This window comes from Paramormyrops kingsleyae, chromosome 11, assembly GCF_048594095.1.
Source record: "Paramormyrops kingsleyae isolate MSU_618 chromosome 11, PKINGS_0.4, whole genome shotgun sequence".
Taxonomy (NCBI): Eukaryota; Metazoa; Chordata; class Actinopteri; order Osteoglossiformes; family Mormyridae; genus Paramormyrops; species Paramormyrops kingsleyae.
Genome location: NC_132807.1, coordinates 18,879,408 through 18,901,178, shown reverse-complemented (window position 1 = coordinate 18,901,178; position 21,771 = coordinate 18,879,408). Strand labels below are relative to the sequence as shown.

General features: G+C 44.8%; 1 protein-coding gene across 3 annotated transcripts in view; it reads right to left on the bottom strand.

Moving 5' to 3' along the window:
* The window catches only part of LOC111846097 (neural-cadherin), a 104,843-nt gene that overhangs the window by 31,517 nt on the left and 51,555 nt on the right, over positions 1–21,771 (bottom strand). For all 3 annotated transcript variants that reach the window (XM_072718199.1, XM_023815969.2, XM_072718200.1), the window contains exons 11-22: positions 20,944–21,116; positions 20,353–20,520; positions 18,749–18,998; positions 16,851–16,978; positions 15,648–15,834; positions 13,960–14,103; positions 12,187–12,470; positions 9,774–11,388; positions 9,324–9,417; positions 8,830–9,014; positions 5,465–5,691; positions 479–756 (exon numbers count right to left, since the gene is read on the bottom strand). In XM_072718199.1, coding sequence (XP_072574300.1) covers positions 479–756; positions 5,465–5,691; positions 8,830–9,014; positions 9,324–9,417; positions 9,774–11,388; positions 12,187–12,470; positions 13,960–14,103; positions 15,648–15,834; positions 16,851–16,978; positions 18,749–18,998; positions 20,353–20,520; positions 20,944–21,116 — 3,733 coding nt within the window. The remainder of the gene's footprint in view (positions 1–478; positions 757–5,464; positions 5,692–8,829; positions 9,015–9,323; positions 9,418–9,773; positions 11,389–12,186; positions 12,471–13,959; positions 14,104–15,647; positions 15,835–16,850; positions 16,979–18,748; positions 18,999–20,352; positions 20,521–20,943; positions 21,117–21,771) is intronic.

The following is a 21,771-nucleotide window of genomic DNA, read 5'->3' as shown; positions in this document are numbered from 1 at the left end:
AAGGTAAAACAGTTTAATGAGAAATGGAAATTAGGGCGAGATTGGCTAGTTCATTGCAAAGAAAAAAACACCATGCACTGTTCAGTTGTACTGAATCTGTTATTTTTCAATTTCATGTCGTAAGAGGCTTGAATTTAATTTCAATAAACAGAATATACTGTTCATGTTTGCATGTTTTTATATTGGGAGCTATCTTAACAGTACTGAATACTTGACTACTACTATAGTGATACATTGTATGCTGTCATAAGTAAATCTAGATCTAACAAACATTAACGTATCATGGTGAAGAAAAAACTGCGATTTTCTGGTAACAAAATTGTGGCTAGTAAAAATACTGAATGGCTAGTGACTCCGGAAATCCACTAACCACACTGGCCAGTGAGCAAAAAAGTTAATGTCATGCCCTGCCGCAGGGCTACCTGCACCCACCTTGGATGTATATGTATATGGGTAACCAGTGCTAGACTCTGCTCACCTGTACCCACTCTGGGTTTCTATGCATTGTCCTCCATTGAGACAGGGGTTCCACGGATAGGAGGCACACGATTGGTGCATGTGCTCCCTTGCCAGGCAGCCACACACGGGAGTTGCTGTCACCGTGACAGATACCAGCGACACGCTTCCAGAATCCACCACAACGGGTGCATCGCTGATGGTCAGCTGATCGGCACATCCACCCCTGCCAGCGCAGTCCACGTCTGCGCACTCATCCACGTGCACCTGGCTGATGTTCACCTGGAGGTACGACTGCAGCTGGGTGAGGATGACGAGGGAAGAAGGGGCGCGTGGGGGGAGATGGAGATGAGAGGAGGGGGGAGGAAGGGGCGTGTGGGGAGAAAGGAGATGGGAAAGAGAAAGGAAGAGAAGAGAGGAAGTGCAGAGGGAAGGAGATGGGTACGGAGACAGGGAGAGAAAAGTGGAAAGGGAGGTAGGGATGTGCGGAGGGAAGAAGATGGTGATGGCGGTCAGAGAACGGAAGAGGAGAGAGGAGATGGGATGAAGGGGAGTGTGGCGGCAAGGAGATGGGGACAAGGGACAGAGAGGAAGAGACGAGAGAAGGAGCGAGGAAGGGGTGTGCAGAGGGAGGGAGAAGGGGAAGAGAGAGAGGGAGAGACAAGAGGAGGAGGGTGACAAAGGGAGGGAGTTGAGACAAAGAACGACAGAATCAGAGGAAGTGAGAAAGTGGCAATCCTAAATTAAGACATGAATCATGGCAAGTCTTTATCACACAATGGATTTGGCTGATAGAGTCTGTAAGAGCTGTGGGAAGCAGCATCCAAATCTTGCTTTCTCAGGAGGTGGAAGATAGAGAAAATGAACAGATAGTATTGTTTATCTCCCATCCTAATTTCACCAATTTCTCAAACACAAAATAGAAACACTTCCCGTCTTCCCCAGGGAAGAAAATATTCTACTGTATGAAGTTTCCAGAGAAAGTGACCACTACCCAGGAAACAGGTGAACACTCAAAAAGAGCTCTCACAAAGATTTTACTCCTTTCTGCTGAGTAATGCAACATCACCACATTCAGGCCAATTAAGTCAATATGTTAATATGTCAATATGTTAAGCCCAGAACAGAGTGAAATCATTGACAAATTGTACTCCCACGGGACGAGAGGCAAAGGTATCATGTCAACACCTGCCTCCATCATCGAGATTCGGTCACACGTGCACAAACATTTTCACATTATGACATGTAAACAAGCACACTGCAAATAACAGAAAACAACAAGCTGTCAAATTAACATAAAGCACAAAATGGCATAAAAAAAAATCAATTACACGATCACACTCAAGAACCCGCAGGCTAATATTTACAGTACCTGACATTGCATGATTTGTCAAGGATTTTATCTATTCATTCATCACGCGCTCATGAAATTACTGTTGCCTTCATCTGCTGACCATATTTCTGGAAGATACAGGTGTGTGTGTGTGGGGAGGAGGTTCACACAGGATACCAGTGTAGAGATTTTACGTGGATTAGACTATCCAAGGAGGGACTTTCAAATGCTTATTCAGTTTTTTCTGTAGGGCAACTTCTCCAAAAATATCCTCATTAGGTAAGTATAACTGCTATGGAAAATGTAAAATGACCAGACAAGTTGGGGTCACAAACACTCTTAACAAAGGAACTGAAAAATCCGTGTCAGCAATCAAAATTCCCAAACAGTGGGTGAAACATTCCGAACAGAGCATACCAGGGACTTGGGTTGATTAATGACATTTTCCATGACGAGGCCTGAAAGTCTCAAGCTCATCCGCAGAGCTCAGCTCTGGCGAGCGGCAGCAGATTGTGCGGAACAGGGATGCTGTCACTGCACTTCTCATCGGCTCCTGCCCTGGGCCACAAAGACCTCAGCTGGGAAGTGTCCTTTTACTGCCATCAGCATAGCAGGCAGGCAGAACTTGCTGATGGTGATTGTGGAGAGAGGTATGATTGCTGCAGCGTGTGTGTGTGTGTGTGTGTGTGAGTTAGTGAGAACCAGGTGATGGTTTATTTGTATTGATTAGATCCACCTGCCCCTCCCGCCATCACTGATAAAACTGGTGTTTTCTGTTTTGATTCGGCCTGCTACCCAGAAACCCCAGGCAGGTGGCAGTCCTAAGGCGAATAGTCTCTTCAATTCCCCATTCAGCCTCAAAACATCTGTTTGTTTGTTTATGTAGTTTTTTTTTTTTTCCACTGCAATCATGGATTTTGTGTTTATGTGTGTGGTGTCAATCCCACCCCCTCCCTGGAGAGAAAAACCTTGGTCATCGGTCACAGATTCTTTCCAGTTAGGATCCTATTAGTGCGTTCATCTGGACTTGAATTTTGTTGTTGATGGAGATAGAAATCATTATAAATATAGTGACAAGTGAGGTGGAGTAGAAAGTCACGCAGGAATCATGTGTATTCATGAGCATGTTTGAGCATGTCTTCGTCAGTGATATTTCAATACTCTCTGTGTATACAAGGCCGCTTAATCCGGAATACATGTTCTGTTGACCGTGCTATGAAGAAAAACCAGGTTTCATTGGTTTTGTTTGCAAACGGCTCAGAATAAATATCATACTCCAGTCACTCTATGAAAAAGTGCCAAAAGATTCAGCGATACTAAACCATAGTTTTAAGTGACTCCACGTGAACTTGAAAACGCGCTCACTGCTCACTGTGTTCCAGTTTTCCATCTACTTGGTGGCGTTTGCCATGGGATCGCAATCAACCACAATCAGTTGAGCTCAGCTGGGGATGAAAGCGAGGATGCAACCCCCCCCCCCCAACCACCCCCCAAGGGGCTGCGACCACAGTGCCTCAGTGGTGTCTACAGAAATCAGGCAGCTTAACAACTGCTGAGATGCAAGTGCACAGCAGCCGAGATTACAGAGAAGGGGCACAAAAACACGCTTTGGGAAACGGCGGTGCGAACGAGAGCTGAATGCGCCTTATACTGCCTCTTTGTTGCTCTCCTTTGTCGCTGTTACCCGAGACAAAAAGCTGAGCTGAGAGCTTAGCTTTCTGAAAGCGGGGGGGAGGTCTCCTCTTTGATTTCGCTATTGTTGTAGGTCTTATAAATACGCTTCGATTGTGACAAATATTTCAATTTTCAGACTGTCCTTTAAGTGTGCTGGACCGATGGCACAATGCACGGATCAACTCTGGTCTTTGGCATCATGTGACAGAAACAGTCCACCAGCCTACCGCCTCATCACATCCGTGCATCTCCCTCTATAAATGGTTAGAGAAGTAGAGTCTATACGCGTAGACAAGGCTGCTGTCCCCTCAAATGTCATCGCACATGTGAAATTATCCCCTTTGCCAAAGGCAAGAAGTGCACGTGGAGGAGAAACGGCAGTAGGTCAAAGTTCACAGACACACCCCATCTTCCACAGGTAAATGACATTCTGGTATCGATCCAAGCTCCTGCAGAACGCTAAAGAGAGAACTTTCAGTCCCAAGGGCCCTGAACACTTTCCCAACACATAATGATACCTTATTACGCCTATTGGGTGAAAAATCTGAAGTCCCTAAGTCATCAGAGTCATGTAGGTGCATTTAAATGCACACACACTTCCATGTACACATATATATGCTTGGCCATGCATATATACATGCACACACATGCAGGCGTGCTCTGTCCAAATCATACAGTGCTAATCTGCGAGTTAAAGTTCAGGCACGACGGCCAAGAACGAACCCAGTCAAATATTTACAAGTATTATAATTCCAGACATTAATATCCTTCGCCTTCACATCCCCTAAGTTCTCATCTTAACTCTAACCACATGCTACGGTGTACTCTGATACACGTCTACAGAGAAACTCCCAGAATCCTGATGCGAAAGGCAAAATAATTGAGCAATGGCAGCACTGCTGCCTCCCTGCTTTTTCACTCGCCTGATGAAAATGAGGGAAAATGATCAAAGGGCGCATTGATTAAAGGGCAGAGTTCGACATGCTGGACCTGGGCGATGGATGAGTAAATGAGGTAAGGAGGAGGCCCTTGATGGGACTCCCTCAGGCAGGTGAGGTGAGTGGACTGCATGCCTGAATACTAGCCCAGCATCTCTAACACAGGACCTGCCTCTGCTATAGGTACTTGTACTCTGGACAGACATTGAATGCATATATGCCATTAACACAACTACAATTTGCACAACAGACATGGTTTTATCATAGCAGTTCAGTGTTTGCATATTTCTTTTAAAATTTAGCTGTAATTTAATTTAAATACTGATTTTTATTTTTCTTTCCTTACATATTTATTTTCTACTTTTTCAAATGTTGTCCTTTGTTTTATGTTATGTTAGAGCTCTTCCTGACTGATGATATATAACATTAGTCACTTTAATAGCAAAGACGGTGGGTCTGCATACTGTAGATAGACACTGTGAAGGAGGGAACAAAAAAATTGTACAGAATGGAATCATAAGCTGACTTTGTCATACAGAGGTCCAAAGTCAAAGTATCTTTTATTTGATCAATTTCACATATGTGATACAGGAGTCATACACTCACACTGGAATATTGTTCTCGCTGGTCACAGTTAAAATGAAAAGAAATATAAATATCCTCCTGAGACCCGACCTATTCATTTATGTCCATTGTAGTGGACATTGTATTTTTGCATTTATTTTTTCACTGATGTTGGGAAACGTATTTATTCTTGTTGTGCACTAAAGAGGACATGCTGTGAAATTAAAATAAGAATACATTCGAAAAAATCTAAATTGTAAGATATTTCCTCCAAAGACAAATAACCTACAATTGAAGGACACTTTTTTCCTTGGGTCTCGGGAGGATATTGAGCCATATAAACTTGATATATGGGCGACATATTAAAATTTCGACATTAAGATAGAGAGCCAGTTTTAGACTGGGAGGGTGCAGACTGTTGAGCTGTTCAGGGTTTCATGCTGAAAAGCACAGTTTTGCTGTTTAGTAACAGCAGAACAATAGTGCCAGAGGTATTTACCTTCTGCTTGTGTGCGGCCAGGTACCCATGCAGTTTCTCCGGCCTCAGGAAGGGGGCGCCCTGCATGGCAACACGCACATCCAACATCCTCACCCGGGGCTCCGTCAAGCTAAAGATGTTGAGGTTCTCCGGCCTGACAGACAGCATCTCAGACAGGAAGTCCCCCAACATCTCAAAACGGCTTCTTCCACCCACTCGATGGTCAATGAACTCGGTAGCGGTGATACCTGCAGAACAGGAAACCATGCAGTGCTCATTTTCAGGCACATTAATCTCCTAGACAAGAGGATCAGGAAAGAGTGTTTGGTTTGTAAAGAAAGCTCAAAGCAGGCGATTGCATTCACACCAGATATTTGTTGGCACATATTACTAACAAACAAACCTTATTTACAAATGAATGCTTTTTTTTATAGCTGTGAGGTAATGACCTACTTAGCACTGCTCATATTGTGGCCAAGGACATAGTCATGCTTAGTGTCTGTATGGTTGCCCTATGAAGCAGTGCAGATCTAAGTGCGAGTCAATTATGAGTAATTGGGTATATATGAGTAATTATGACTGGACCTGTTCTCTCCAGTACACTATAATGAGTGGCTGTTTCCACATGAGGTAGACAGGCTGCAGGCTCTGCACTGTGATGTTCATTCAGCCTCTCAGATTAGGTCCCTAGGGTCACTCTTAAAGCAACAGGCACTTAAAGTAACCAACAACCATCTCTACACATAGTACCACAACATACGGAAAGAAGAACTTATATTATTTTCAATATGCACAAACCTAGTTTGGTTTCGCGTAAAGGCTCAAATTAATCTCTTCTCAACCATGTCTTTTTTTTAAAATCATCATCATTATAAGATACATTTGCACTGGTTTTATCACATTGTACCCTACAGGCCAGTTCAGGTTACATACACCTTGCAGTTCCGCTCTGATCTGTTCCCAGGTAGAAATAATAATAATTTAAAAAAAATAGCTCAAGTTGTCAATTACCCTGTGATTTCTCTAAAGACCCTTGTCTTGGAAAGGACCCCATATGCTGTCTTCTTAAAAAGTTTCAAGTTGTGTAAGTCCTGAAACCAGCCCATATGCATCCACGTGGAAAGCCAGGGATTTAAAAGCCTTTCAAGGTCTTACTGTAAAAACACATTTTTTTTCACCAATCAATAAATTTTCACTCCAACTACAAAGAACAGCCTTACTCTAATCTCCACGGAGTAGAACTTCCCGCCTTTATTACATTTCACTGTACATTTGTTCTCCTAATGCGATTTTAAATGTCATGTCAGCTGACAGCAACATTAGGGCAACGTTTCATAATCTTTATGACTCAGATTCAAAATGAATGGCCACCCGGCAATCTAATGGTCAAACACCCCTCAGAGCGTGTAATATAGTGATTAGCGGGCTTTAGCTCTGGCCCCACGGTGGAGGGATGGCAAGTGGTCACTAAACAAGATGAAATGACAACGACCAAAGCAGCATTACGCTACCTCATTCCTTCTCATAATGTGCAGGTTGTAGGACCAGAGACAAGAGCAGGGATCCATCTTTCCAGACAAAAAGTTTCTTAATGTCAGGCTGGAGTAAAACATTGTGTCCACTACAGTAAATGATTTGCAGTGTACCCATTCTCACATCATTACTACCCTTTTCAGGTGTAAGGGGTATTAATACATTTACTCAAGGATTCAACACCTGGTAGGTCCGTGGCAATAATTCCCATTTATATGCAGTCAGGGTGGAGATTAGAGAGATGAGTGCTTGCTGGTCCAGTGAAGCCTTCTGAAATGATCCCAAACCTGATTTGTTTTTTTTTCCAGCACCATTAGTCCTGTAATCACTATTTTTCCTCCTTTTGTCAATCTGTCATGCAGAAATATAAATAAGTAACATTTTACAATCAAAACCAACAAATATAAATAATTTTCGGAGATAATGTTGGGGTAAATAGTCTTTTTTCACTCCAATTGTCTGTACAAAGTTTGGATACAGGTCGATAGTTCTTAAAATATCCTGAAGACCCAAACCGGAAAAAGAGTGATAGCTTATCTCATTAATTTTATTAGCATTTTTATGCCCTTTGCAAACGTTATCTTTCAAATGATCCTATTAGTGCATTCAAATTATGTTCCCTTCAGTATTACATCATGCCCATCAAGCAGCCATCAGCCACGGGGGCATCTGGGAATATCCATTACGGATCTTACTGGTGGACAAACGGGCCCTCTATGGGAGAGCAGCACCATGTGAGAAACCCCGCCCCCAACAGGCCTGGCACGCTGACAGCTCGCAATCACAGCAGACCTGTTTATGAGTCTGTTTCGCAGTAGCTCAGTTCCTCATGCTCTGTTTTTAATAATCCAAATCCCGTAGCAATAACTGCCAATTTCTCTTCTTTAAATCAAATATTAATTTACATTAAACAGAATGTTAGCACCTCTTATGACATATCTGAAGCAATAGGAATCCCATAGGCAACAACGCACATTTCGTCTTCCTGACAAGAGCACAATTATTTTGAGATTAAACAAAATCAAATGGATAATCTGAAAAACAACCAAGGCTACTTCTATAAAAGCTGAAACAGTCACTCGTCCCTATCACTGCAGCACACCTTTAAATGACATTCACCACAGGTTCAACAAGCAATTCCTCACACATTTAAAAGTTATTTAGGAAGTATTTAGGAAGGGGAACTGTGAATGGCTTCAAACAAGCATTGAAAAGAATTTAGTTTATTAAAAGGGAAAAGAAAAAGTTACAACATGTTACATTTGTTTTATTTAGCAGACACTTTTGTACAAAGTGATATAAGTGCAAATAGGGATATAATTACATTAAAAGCCACTCTTCCATATGCAGCTAGATATCCACACTGCCCATTAAAAGGGAGCTTCACAAACCAGATCCTGTTATTCCCATACTAATCTTCATGTTGCCAAGCAAGATTGGAGTGTCTGGGTATTTTTCCCCATGGGGCATTAGGCTGCATATTGATTAAAGCAGCAGATGTCTAACCAGATTCTAGGCTGACAAACCATGAACGTGACACTTGTCAATATCCAGGACCCAAATGTGTACAAGGGCAACGTTGGCCAAATTAATGTTATGCACACTGTTCCAAATATGACTGTCTTCTAAAAAAAATTAATAATAAACTAATAACATCCCATCCATCTTCAAACCGCTTATCTTGATTGGGATCAAATGCAAATTATAAAACACGATAAAGTAATACAAAATAATATGACAAAATTTGCTGATCTCAGGGGAAAATTCTAGATTAACTGGAATAAATAAATAAAATAGCACATATATGTCATATTTCAGGTGAAGTGCTGCAAAGTTCCTCATGCTGGTGTTACCTGCCAGACGCAGTGAGGCTGACTTGTAAACAGCCTCATCCTTCAGCTCCTTCACATGTACAGCTACACTGGACACCACATCTGGCCAGACCCCGTCCGACACCCGCACCTTGAACTCGTATCTGCCCAGCGGGGTGCTCTCCCTGATGATGAGGAAGCCTGTCCTTTTGTTCAGAATGAAGAAACTGCGAGACAGACCAAAGGGAGAGAAGAAGACGAGATCTGTCTGATCAGCTGGTGGCAGCTTCCCAAACTTTGGCGAACGCTGAGATACAATATCGTACATCTTAAAAAAAAAATCGATTCAGCCCAGTGATTTTAATAAGCCTTGACAAATCCAGTGATATGGCATCAAAAGACTAACAAAAGAATCGTCAAATATCGCTGGACTTTCCTGAAACCTCGATAAATATATGCCTATAGAAGGTTTTACCACAAATACACATAACCTGTGAATTTAACTTCAGCTTAACAACAAATGAAACAAATCTTACTTTGGTACATGTCCCTCAAAGGTATAAGTCTTATTATCCCAGTCATCCGGGTCTGGAGCATAGACTTTGCCCAAGATGGTTGTTGGCATCTTTCCTGTCCCAAGGGAACAGAAATACTATGCATGAGATTGGGACTCTGCTTTAGGGGAAATCAAGTGAAACTAATTATGTTATGTATTTATTACTGAGCATGACATACAGGTGGCCAACTGGTGAACAAACTGTAATCAGTGTTATTAGGCCAATGTAGAAAAAAATGAATCATCTGCATGTCAACAATCTGCTTAGCAAATAAATAGTAATCAGTTAAACTGACATCTTAAAAGAAGCCCATTGCCAAAACAAGAGCAAAAGGGATGAACATAAAATGTGGTTCAGGTAGTATTTCCCTGAATCCAAATACCTAAATATAGTGTTTTACTCCAGAGCAAAAATGATATTTCACCTCACCTTGGTGACTGTTGATGTAGACTTCCTTGGTTCCCGCCTGGTGGGCATGGTCATTCTCATCACCAATGGTGATGGTTAGCGTGTGGGTAACACTCATTGGAGGCCGGCCACTGTCCGTCATGATGATGGGCAGGTAAAACTCCTTCTGCCTCTCGCGGTCAAAGGTGTGGAGGGCCGTTATTGTGGCCGTGCTGTTGCCGTTGTCCAGCAGGCGGAAGTCGCGGCGGGCAGGGTGATCTGGAGGCACGGCAAAAGAGAAGGGGGCTCCATTCTCCACAGAATCACGGTCTACTGCGTGCAACAGTGTGGAACTCTGGTTCAGGCGCACAACCTGGGGGCCGGGCACGTTTTCCCACACCATGGGCGCGTAGCCTGCCTCAAACTCCGGCCCGTTGTCGTTGATGTCCAGAAGACTCATCTGGACTGTGGCGCTGCCCGTCTGTGCCGGGATGCCTTTATCGGTGGCCAAAATCACTAGGCAGTGCTGCGCCACCAATTCCCGGTCCAGGGCATTGACGATGGTGATAAGGCCGGTCTGATCCACGGAAAACTGCCCATAAGGATCTGAATCCGGCAGGATGCTGTACATGATCTCCTGATTTGGACCTGAATCGGAGTCACTGGCGGTGACCTTGGTGACGCTGCTGCCCACCAACACATCCTCAGGCAGCGGAGGGAGGAGATGAAAGTGGGGGATGAACACAGGGGCGTGGTCGTTGTGGTCGTCCACGTCAATGATGCAGTGGATGAGGCTGAAGAAGTCCAGGTCCTCCGCCTTGAGCGTGATGTTGAAGCGCTGCTCGCTGCTCTTCTCGTAGTCGAGCTTCTTCTTCAGCCGCAGTGTGGCACGCCGCTCCTGCCGCCGGCTCACCACATAGAACTTCTGGTCCAGGTCTCCAGCAACCACACTGAAAGTCACATGGGCGTTTTCCCCGACATCGGCGTCCGTGGCTGACAACTCGAGCACAGCTGAGTCCACCTCACTACTCTCGGAGATACGGGCCCGGCAGGTGTTCTCCATGAACCTAGGTGCGTGGTCGTTGACATCAGTAACAAGAATGGTCGCCGTGCCCGTGCCCACCATCCCTCCGCCGTCTCGGGCCTCCACCACTAGGTGGTACCTGTCCACCCGTTCCCTGTCCAACTCAACACGTGCCACGTAGATGGTGCCTGTGTTGGGGTTGATGTAAAAGAGCTCAGAGCCAGGGCCGCCATGGGCATTACCCACAATTCTGTAGGTCAACACAGCATTCTGGCCCACAGCAGTATCATCCAGGTCTGTGGCACTCATCTCCATGACAGAAGTATTAGGGGGGGAGTTTTCTGGTACCTGGCCATGGCAGCTGTCAGGCATGCAGGTAAAGTCGGGTGCATTGTCGTTGATGTCCCAAACATTTATGATGACGTCGGTAAATCCTGTGAGCCCCTCCCCACCCTCATCTGTGGCCAGCACCACAAAGCGCCACACGGCTCGATCCTCGCGGTTTAAGGTCTTCTGGGCATAAATCTTGCCTGTCACCTCATCGATTACAAATTCGCTGTCGGCACCTTGGCCATGCAGCGAGTAGCGCAGTGCCTCCTGGGATGCATCTTTATCTGGGTCAGTCGCCGTCACCTGTAAGATCAAACAGAATACACTCAAGATATTTCCTTTAAATTTTCTGCACTCCCGCAATAGAGGGTAACTTTTTTTTAAAATTAGGGATCGGTGCTCTTTGATTAGTCAGTGCTGCCTCTGGTCAGTTCTTTTAACCCAACTTCAACAAAATCTTTTCTTGAGAAATAATACACTGACACCTCAGAAGCCTTATGAAGCATTTATAATTGTGTTCTGGAGTCAAATTTAATTACCAGGCAGAAAGCGAGGATAACAAAAGGCTGCATTTTCTACAACTATAAGCGTAACAGAACTTTGTCTTATGGGTTTTGATTCCCTAGAAGTATTTATTAAATATATTTTTAACCAAAATTCAGCATTTCTTTCAAAGTAGAGAATCTTGCCCAGAACAAAGGCATATTCAAGGGACAATGTTGGATGCTCACCACTCATAAGCAAATATTAAAATTAATGTTAAATTTCACCAATAAAAGCATTCTAGTATTATTTAGCCTATTAATCTGACCACTAGAGCAGTAAAATTAACTGAACTCTGCCGACCCAAGGATTTTTGATCAAAGGCACCAACTCAAACAACTTGGCCAAAAACACTGTCCCAAAGTAAGGTGACCATGAAACCGGAAGCATCAGTCTTACCCCATTGAGCTACCAGAACCAACAGACAATGGTTCAAGAAGACATAAAAAGTAATAGATTCAAATGCATAATATAACCCAGCCTCCCCCTTGCGCTTCTGAAGTTATTTTCAGATTTCAAATTGATTTAGTCTGTTAATTGGCAGCCAGTCAGATGCACCTGCAGCACGAAGACGGGCGAGCCGTCCAACTCCTCTGTCACACTGCCGTAGTACTCGTTCACTGAGAAGACGGGGGCCTCATCGTTCTTGTTGACCACATTGACTACCACCATGGAGTAGTCCTCCCACTTGCCGTCGGAGGCCAGAAGCCGCAGCCGGTACTTCCGAACCTGTTCATAATCCAGCCGCTGGGCCACGAAGATGGTGCCCACCTCGGGCTCCACGTCGAAGACGCCGCCCATGTTTCCTGAGGTGATCTGGTAGCGGAGCTTGGCATTGGCCCCTGTGGCACGGCAGTAAGGAGACCCCACCACACACATTTCCATAGGCCCGAGGCATTTTATAATTATGTCACATTATAAAAGTAACAGTAATAGTAATAAGAGTAGTCAGTACTTGAAGTGGGCCAGTATTCACAAGTACAAAAGCACCAGTACTTAGGTGTTTCTTGTGTACCGGTACCTCTCATAATCTGCCAGAACTGAATAACAAAGGGAGTACTGGCACCTGATTTTCCTACTTTAAGCACTGCTTGTAATAGTGAAAGTAATGTTTGCTCATTTTAGGTACGCTTGAACATGTAATCCAAACAAGCACAGAATGACTTTATCCTCTGAAAGATTACTTCAGTCGAGCGACAAGCAAAGATAAATACATAAAACCTTCAGAGTGACACCAAAACTGAATGACGGCAACAAATCTCTCAAAGCATTAAAGACTTGCTCCATAAGGGAGAAACAAAGAGAAGCATGACAGTATAATCGTGCCCCATCATGGCCCTCGCGTTAATGCGGAATGCTGCACTTCCTGTTCCCAGATTCTCCTGGTAGCAGCTAAGCAGTGGGAACACAAACAAACAATGTTAGAAATGCCCTCTGACCACGCAAAACCCCATCCCCGGGCGCCCACACTGCCTACTTCGTCAGAATCCCCTGGCCCAAGAGGAACACAGGAATAGGCACTATCATGTCTATTGGCACACAGATCCTGGAGGCAGTCCTTCCAGCGGCCGACTGCCACCGAGTGGATCTCCGAGGGTACGCTGCCAGCGCTGTTCTCACAAAAACACATTTGTTTACAGGAAAAGTGAACTAGATTGTCACCCCAGCTAAGGTTTACGCTGCGGCTGCCGGACGCGATGATGCATGTGATACCACCTCAATCCCCATGGCCTTCTGGATTCTCTCAGTGCCTTTAGACAGAACACTTCTTTCTCTGCCTTCCCATCCCTGCCTTTGGGTCCCCAGGTTCCCATCCCTGCCTTCCTGTCCCTGCCTCTGAGTCCCCAGGTTCCCATCCCTGCCTTTGGGTCCCCAGGTTCCCATCCCTGCCTTCCTGTCCCTGCCTCTGAGTCCCCAGGTTCCCATCCCTGCCTTCCTGTCCCTGCCTGAGTCCCTAGGTTCCCATCCCTGCCTCTGTGTCCCCAGGTTCCCATCCCTGCCTTCCTGTCCCTGCCTTTGTGTCCCCAGGTCCCCTTCCCTGCCTTCCTGTCCCTGCCTTTTGCGTCCCTAGGTTCCCCATACTTCCTGTCCCCACCTTCCTGTCTCTGAAGATCACTGGCACCCTTCCGTTGGCGGTAGCTGCTTCCTCCCCCAGAGACTGGTTCCCCTCAGTCTGCATAAGCCCCCAGGTCAGCAGACCACTTGCCATCCTACAGTACTTGGCTGCAGTCCTTGGCATACTGTCTGACCACTTTACTCTCCCGTCTAGACTGACAGGCTGGTGGTACCGACCTCAAGGGACATGTGCCTGCACCCCCCACCCTTGCAGACCTTCATCGTCGTCGTGGGCGCTGACAGTGACAACAGCGAAGCCGACATCAGCGTCCTCATCAGCGCTGACTTCGTAGACACTCTGCGTGAAGACGGGCTTGTTATCATTGACGTCGCTGATGAAAATGCGCACGTACGCCGTGTCTGTGGAAATGATAAATGGGAGATTAAAACGGAAATCCAGTTGCTCTTATTCTGTCACCCGGAGCCAGCTCATCCTCGTGGTTTTGTTTCTGAAGACGCCAGAAGACAGATGTGATAGAATCCTTCCCGGTGGGGGGTGGGGGATTGGTGGGATGACTTAGGGGCATCACCGTGATTAAATATGCGCCATTTGATACAGATATCAAAAGCAACATCATCTGTAATACACTTTGCAAGGTGACAGAAATCATTTCAGTTGGTTGTACAGGGGGCTCCACTAATGCTCCACTAATGTTGCCACAGGGCTAAACGCAATCATCTAAACTTTGAGCACAACCCGACAGAAAAAAGAACAATTACCTGACCGCAGGGGCAAGTTTAGGATCATTTAAGGTGGGGGGGCACAAGAAAGGTCATAATCCATACAAAGTAGCCAACCTTATTATTACTCAATAATATAATTTTTACTGTCATGAGAAAGGGCACTCCCAGGGCCAATCAGCTTTTAGCTGGGGCCAGTGTCCTAGTGGCCCCGCCCCTGCATATACCCCTCCTTGACGGTCCAGGGCCTTGTGAAAACAGTAATGATTCTCATTTCATGGTATTTACAAGCCCATTTTCTTCACTGGCAAGAGATTTTTTCTTTTCTTTAGTTGATCTTCTACAGTACATGTTCCTGCGCTTCCTAGTTTTCTTCTGGTTCACCCAGGCTGAGCTAGGTGACAGGCACAGCCCATGCATGCAGTACTGATGTGAGCAAGGGGGTGGGGGGGGGGGCACACTTCCAGCTCCAATGCAACTCTGAAATGTCCCTGTTTACCTTCATCTAACATTGATAGCACCTTCTGCCTAGTCGAGAATTCACATTATTTTTCATTTCACCTTTAATATTTGAACAGTATTTACACTGTCAAAAATACCACAACGAATGAATTAGCCTGGATAGCTCTTTTAATAATCCAGGACCGCTGGTATGAAAAATGAATCTCCTCAGGCTGCCTTCTCATTTTCACTTAGCATGGCGAAGTAAAACCTTTTTCTACCAGGATGATAAAACCATCCAGTTGTATTTCTGTTCGGAGGGGACCTGCTGGTGTCAAAAAGTTGGGTGAGAAATATCAAGATCAATGTGTCTGCTGTCTGTAGGAAGCTGTATGATCTGGTGAGATTTTCTATGGGTTGGTATGTACACCTGCATTTTGTTCCAAAAGGCTCTATGTTTGGGGGCAACATGTGGCTCAGCAGGTTAAGATGCTGTGCCTGTCCTCAGAAGGTTGTCAGCTCATATACTGGACTTGGCAAGTTAGGACACAGTGTCTGTGCTTAGAAGGTCGCTGGTTCAATGCTCAGTGCTCAGGGTCGGCAGAGTGATGTCACCAATGGACCTTTAAGCGAGGTCCTTAACCCCAGTTACTCCACCATGGTATCTCTCAAAATCTACATGTCGCTTTAGATAAAGCATCATCTACTAAATAAATTTATGGGTGAGTTTTGGGTGTGAATGCCCACTGGGCCCCCTTGTCTCACCCGAGACTGACACTCACCAGAGTTGGGCTGGCCGTGCCTCCCCGGTCTGGCCGATTCCCACCCATCTGTCGACTTCACCTCCAGCAAGTAGGAGCCCTTGGTCTCGCGATCAAACACCACCTCCGTATAGATGGAGCCCGTCTCCGGATCGATGCGGAAGAAGCGGTGGTCTCCGCTGCGGTCCTTCAGCAGGGAATAGGAAATCTGGGGGGGGGGGACAGCCTGGTGATTAAGGAGCTGGATTCGCGAACAAAAGATTTGTTTTAGTTGACATCAAGCTGAAAAAAAAAAACATGAGTTTTTTCCAGCCCACTCAATTAGTCCGTAATGAGGGACTTGGCACACACCCCCTTGGGGTGGAAAGATTTTTAGACAAAGGCATTATCATTAGTGGCCTTTTTATTAATACAGAATATTAACAAAACAGAAAGGTGCGAAGCGCATCCTCAGCTCTGAACCGGGCTCGGCAGAGAAACCCGGCAAACAGGCACTTTTGTGTGGATTCAAAGTATCCGGCACTTTTCAAAAGCCTTCTGAATCTTACTCAACAATATTTCATGCTTCCTTTGTAAAAATAGGATATAAATGAATAAAGAATGAATAACATGACATGTGTTAGGACTCATGAATGAACAATGCTGCATTTTAATGAAATACCGGAGTCTGATCAGGTGACAAACCCCCCCCCCCAAGAGAGAAAAACCGTGACACATCTGCCTGACTGACACGGCTCGAAGGTCAAAGGTCATCTGTAATACCACCTCAAGAATGACCAGCACATTCTGCTAACCAGCTAGCTAGTTACAATCTGACTGACTAGCATTTGTTTAGTTTTTAAAACATCTGAGCGGGGCAGGAGCCCCAAAGTGAGTGGGGCCCCAGACCCACCTCTGCTAACACCTCATCAGAGGTATAATAAATTGAATGCATATTTAATTTATAATGTACACTAATATCCTCCTGAGACCCCACCCATTCATTTATGTCCATTGCAGTGGACATTTTGTTTTTGCATCTATCTTTTCACTGATGTAAGGAAACATATTTATTCCTGTTGTACACTAAAGAGGACATGCTGTGAAATTAAAAATAAAAATACATTTGAAAAAATCTAAATTGGAAGATGTCTTATTTCCCCCCAAAGACAAATAACCTACAATTGAAGGACACTTTTTTCCTTGGGTCTCAGGAGGATATGAATGGTTTTCAAGATCACTGACCTTCCCGTTGAGGCCCAGGTCCAGGTCCGTGGAGAACACCTGGAGGACCAGAGTCCCGATATCTGCCCCCTCTGTCACCATGGCCTCGTAAATTGAGGAGGTGAAGAATGGTACGTTGTCGTTGACATCTGTAATGGTGAAATGAGGATGTCATTAATGAAGCTTCAATGGACAGTCAATGACCCAGCTTGATATAATTACATAAGTGCACCAGAATTACATGCATATTGCTGAATGTCAGCTAAGTATTTACAAACAGAATGTCATTTAATGCCATTTAACCTGTCAGAGTAAGTTTATGGGTATAATTTAGATAAAACAGCAACTAAGATAAGGGGTGAATTATATATTTAATAGTACATTGGTTATGTAAGTCCCGACATTTCTATGCAATTAATGTATTGGCTTGAATCTGTGAGTGGCCAAGCAAGAAAGTGAGACTTTGAAGATACTGAATAAAAGAAAAGCTTCTACTTTGCCCCACTGAATAGCCGAAATCGGCCACCAACTTACTGCACATGCAGCTCAAACCAGAAACAGTAGGTGATAAATGGAGATGTGTTTACTGCAGTTGCCTGTTACGAAGGTCCATTTACTGCATAACAATTTTCTGAAAACCACGATACTTTAAACATCCAAAATACCAGTTGTTTTGATTTCTGGATTAATACTTTCCCAGTCTATAAAACAAATTGTTCTAACACAGGCAGTAAAATCCACCAATCACAAGTGCTGTCACATGCCAAACAGACGACTACAGCATAAACATTCACACCCTGCTTTCGAGGATGAATGTGTCAGCTACTCAGCGCCGAATCACAAACAGCAATTTCACCAGTTTTCTTCCCTGACAAAAAAAGCACCATCTTCTTTGTTAGCAGTGGTGGATCACAGCGGGGTGCCTTGCCCAAAAAGTATCGAAAATTAAAGCCATATTGCACATTCGAAACCACCGACTTTAGCTGTATGCAGTTCAAAAGCCTTTTTTATCCAACATCTTTCTTTCTGGGGAGGGAATAAGGTTAGATGTCTGTGATGTTGTTTGTCTCTCTCCCTTCCTTGAGGGTGTTCAATAAATGCTGAGTATATCAAGAACAACATTACAAGTCGAATAAATACAGAAACGATGGAGTGGACCTTGCCACTGGCTGGGTGCATTTCAGGCCACCGGTCGGGGGGGGGATGTACTAGATTTACGCTGCATGCAGCTGCATTTAGACCCTGTCTGTCTTTAGGCACTCTTGGTGGCTAAATCGAGCGACTGTGCGATGACATGTGTTGCAGGAAGAAAGGGAATAGTTTCACAGGAAGCAGGTCCAGATTCATACAGCATACATCTCTTCACACAGACATCAGCAGAAGCGACATGTCAGCACATAGACCTCTGATTTAGCCACAAAGAGTACGCATGTGACACCATCCCACTCTTTATTCCAGCCTTGGTAACAAATCCATGCCCTGTTTAGATTGGGCAACATTCTGGATCGGTTCTACATTTGCCCCTATCTTTGGCTACATTGGTTCAGGGAGGAAACCTAAACACACGATCTATATGGGTGATTTCTGCAATGTATGTCTAGATCCATGTCAGCCTTCATTGCAAATACACTCAATTTTAAGGAAGGCTACTTTCAAAAAGATTCTGAATGATGATGGACACTCTAGACACTATGGATCTATGCTCCACAATGCTACATCAGCAAGCTGTGTAGTTCTTTGTTCTGGGCTGTTTTACAGGCATTTTGTATGTTCTATGCCCCACTTGGCCAGGTAGATTTATAATTTTACAAATCTGAAAAAACGCGATCTATCCATAGTGCTAACTGAATGGAACAGCGGGGTCCAGAACAGAGTTAGGCTTTGGAAAGCTGTTTGGTAGCAGAGGTGGGGTCACGCACCCGTGATGTTGACGGAGACAGTGGTAAAGGCTGCCAGGGGAACGGCAGCCACGTTCTGGGCACGGACCCTGAGCGTAAAGTGCCGCGTGGTCTCATAGTCTAGGGGTTCAGCCACCAGGATGGAAGCAGAGCCGTCATCGCGGTTGGGCGTCAGGTAGAAGCGCACTGGCATGTTGGTCTCCGGTACCATGCCGTCCTCCAGGTTGTAAGTCACACGGGGGTCACCCAGTGGGGACGTGGCCTTGATGTTCTGTTATCATATGGGGAACAGCAGGCTTATTCTACAGTATCCCATATACTAGAGAATCAGCAAGTCAATCAGCAGATTAGATTTATTTTAGCAGATTTCTGTAAAACAAACCACAAAAAGTACAATACAAGTGATTATCCAAAGGGAATAAGGTAATTACAATTATGCAAACGTGTGTAAGGCAGACTTGGGGTCGATGGAAATGAAAAACAATGTTGCCCCCAAAGTCATCACTAAGGGTTTGTGTTCTTTCAGAGGTCGCAGTGCATGGGATTACCCACTGAGACAATCAGACCATTATATTCCTTACAAGTACAAACCCTGCCACATTCCATCTTCCAATCACAGCACAAACAACATTTTCAGGTTCTATCAGCCGGAGCCCAGCGGAGCCTCATTAATTTTCTCCACCGTGAAATATTCATCTGCATTTTTAAAAAGCTGTTAATGTCTTATTAAAAGATCCAGAGAAAATTCTGCAAATTAATTTTCAATGCATCTGTGGAAAAAAAACACCCAAGTGATTATGAATAATCCAGACTCCCTTGCCAGTCACATGATGCAAGAATAAATGGCTTAATTCGAAATAACTGTGTAATCAGAAGTCAGGCGGAGACGGGGTGTGGTGGGGGGAGGGTGTCGTCCCTATGGTAAAGGCGGTACATAAGAGAGACCTCCAGAGGTTACTGTGGGTCAGGACAATAAAGGTAGCCAAGGCTACTGCCAATTTCATAAGGTAAGTAAGGTAAGTCCTCAACTTATGGGGTCACGCTAACAATATGTAAATGGAATTGTGGGTAAAACTGGTGTCAGTCCTGCCATCTTTGGCGGCAACTTGGCCAGACCCCAAGTAAGGGTCCAGGTGGTAAGAGTTGTGCATCATGGGGGTCCAGGCCTGATCAGTGGGCCTTATACCCACTGGGGGTGCCACAGCAAAACCATGAGTAGAAACAACCTTACAAAAACAGTATTAGCTGTAAAAGTAGCAGTGGAATTTGCCATTAAGTCACTATTAAGTTACTGTGTAAGTTCTGAAAGACCAGTTGTGACATCACTGGCTATTTAAGATAAGAACCAAGACTGAATCCCTCAGCTTCTGCAGCTAAAAAACACAAAACGCTACACTGCAGCTTTACCTCAAAAAATAAATCTCCTGATAACATGATTTGCTTGCATCAGTTATGGAAAGAGGTAGTAAATTGCAGTAGTGCAACCTGTTTGAGGGCCCTCTGTGTTTGGTGAGTCTTTTATATCACTCTCACTTTACGTTTCTCATTTAAAGGCAACTTTTCTCTTTGGTCAACAGCTCAGGAGCTCGACGGCGTGTTGTTGTACTGGCAGGGCATGTACGCACCACGATGGGGGTGTCCCTCATGGTGTTCTCTGGGATGACCACCTCGTAGCTGTCCCTCTCCCACTGTGGCGGCTGGTTCTTCACGTTGGTGATGGTGACAGCCAGCTCCACGGCACTGCTGCGGTTGCCCCCGTCCGTGGCCATTATCTCCCGGGTGATGTAGGACCTCTGTATTCATTATCAGGGGAAGCGGCCAAGGAGAGACTTACTGGGTACAGTAGGTGGAACAAAGCTGAATTCACAAAACAAACACTTCAGGGTGAGTCATAGTTTTATAACGTCTTCATAAGGGCCAAAACTTACTCTGAATGCAATGGCCCCAAGCTGCAGAAAGTCTGTAGTCATGGTAATAAGGCACTATAATAAAGAACCTTACTGTTGTATTGTCCCTACACTGATCTCAAGGACTATAAACTTAAGGAAAAGCATCTTGAGTCTTTGACAGCAAGAAATTCCTGCGATGTGAAATTAGATACACATCCAGCACAAATGGATAGGTGCTAGCCTAGGATAGGTGTGTATAGGGTCATGACCTAGACTCATAAACGCAATAATTTAGACCCAACAAACACAGATTGGACTAAGGCTCACCTGAGAGATGGGCTGGTTGACAAAGACCCAGCCCGTGATAGGGTTCACTCTCAGGTACTCCGGCTGCTCCTTGGACATCGAGTATGTGATAGCTGCATTGGTGCCGTGGTCATCGTCATGCGCTGCTACACGTAGGAAACTGGTGCCGATCATCGTATCCTCCCGCAGGAAGTCTGCACACCAACACCAGGCATTAAAGGCACTTTTTCAGAATGCTAATTAGTAACAAGCATTACAGTGTACGATTCCATTGGGATTACATTGGAACTCCATACTAGATGCCAAAACAGGATATGCACCGTTAATGCTGGACAGCAGCACTGAATTATGGCACTAGGGAGGTAAATGGTATTCAAAGTGCAAAGTCACAATAAGAATGGTCAGGTGGAGATACTGAAACATATGGCATGAGGATGAACACAGGAAGGCCTATTTATTGGCTGTGGTGTTTGACGCAAAACAAGATGAATGAAAATAAATTAAATTCTATAAATAAATTCTTTTCATCCATACTCACTTGTCCTATGCAGAGACAACATGCAAATTCCCCACATAGAACCAAGACTTGAACCCTGGTCTCTAATAGTGTGAAGCAACTGGGTGAGCTACTGCACCACTGTGCCAAGCCCAAGAAGCACCTTAATAAGTCAAAACCAAATCTGGGTCTGTGCTTGGGGAAAGAAACGAGTGACAAGATTCAGGAAGGACAGTGTTACTGGAGGTGAGAAGGAACAGGGCGTTGTTTTATTCCGTCAGACATGAGCGATGGAGAAATGTAGTGAATCAATAGCAACAACCCCAGTCACCTTACTTCCACCCCAAGAAGGA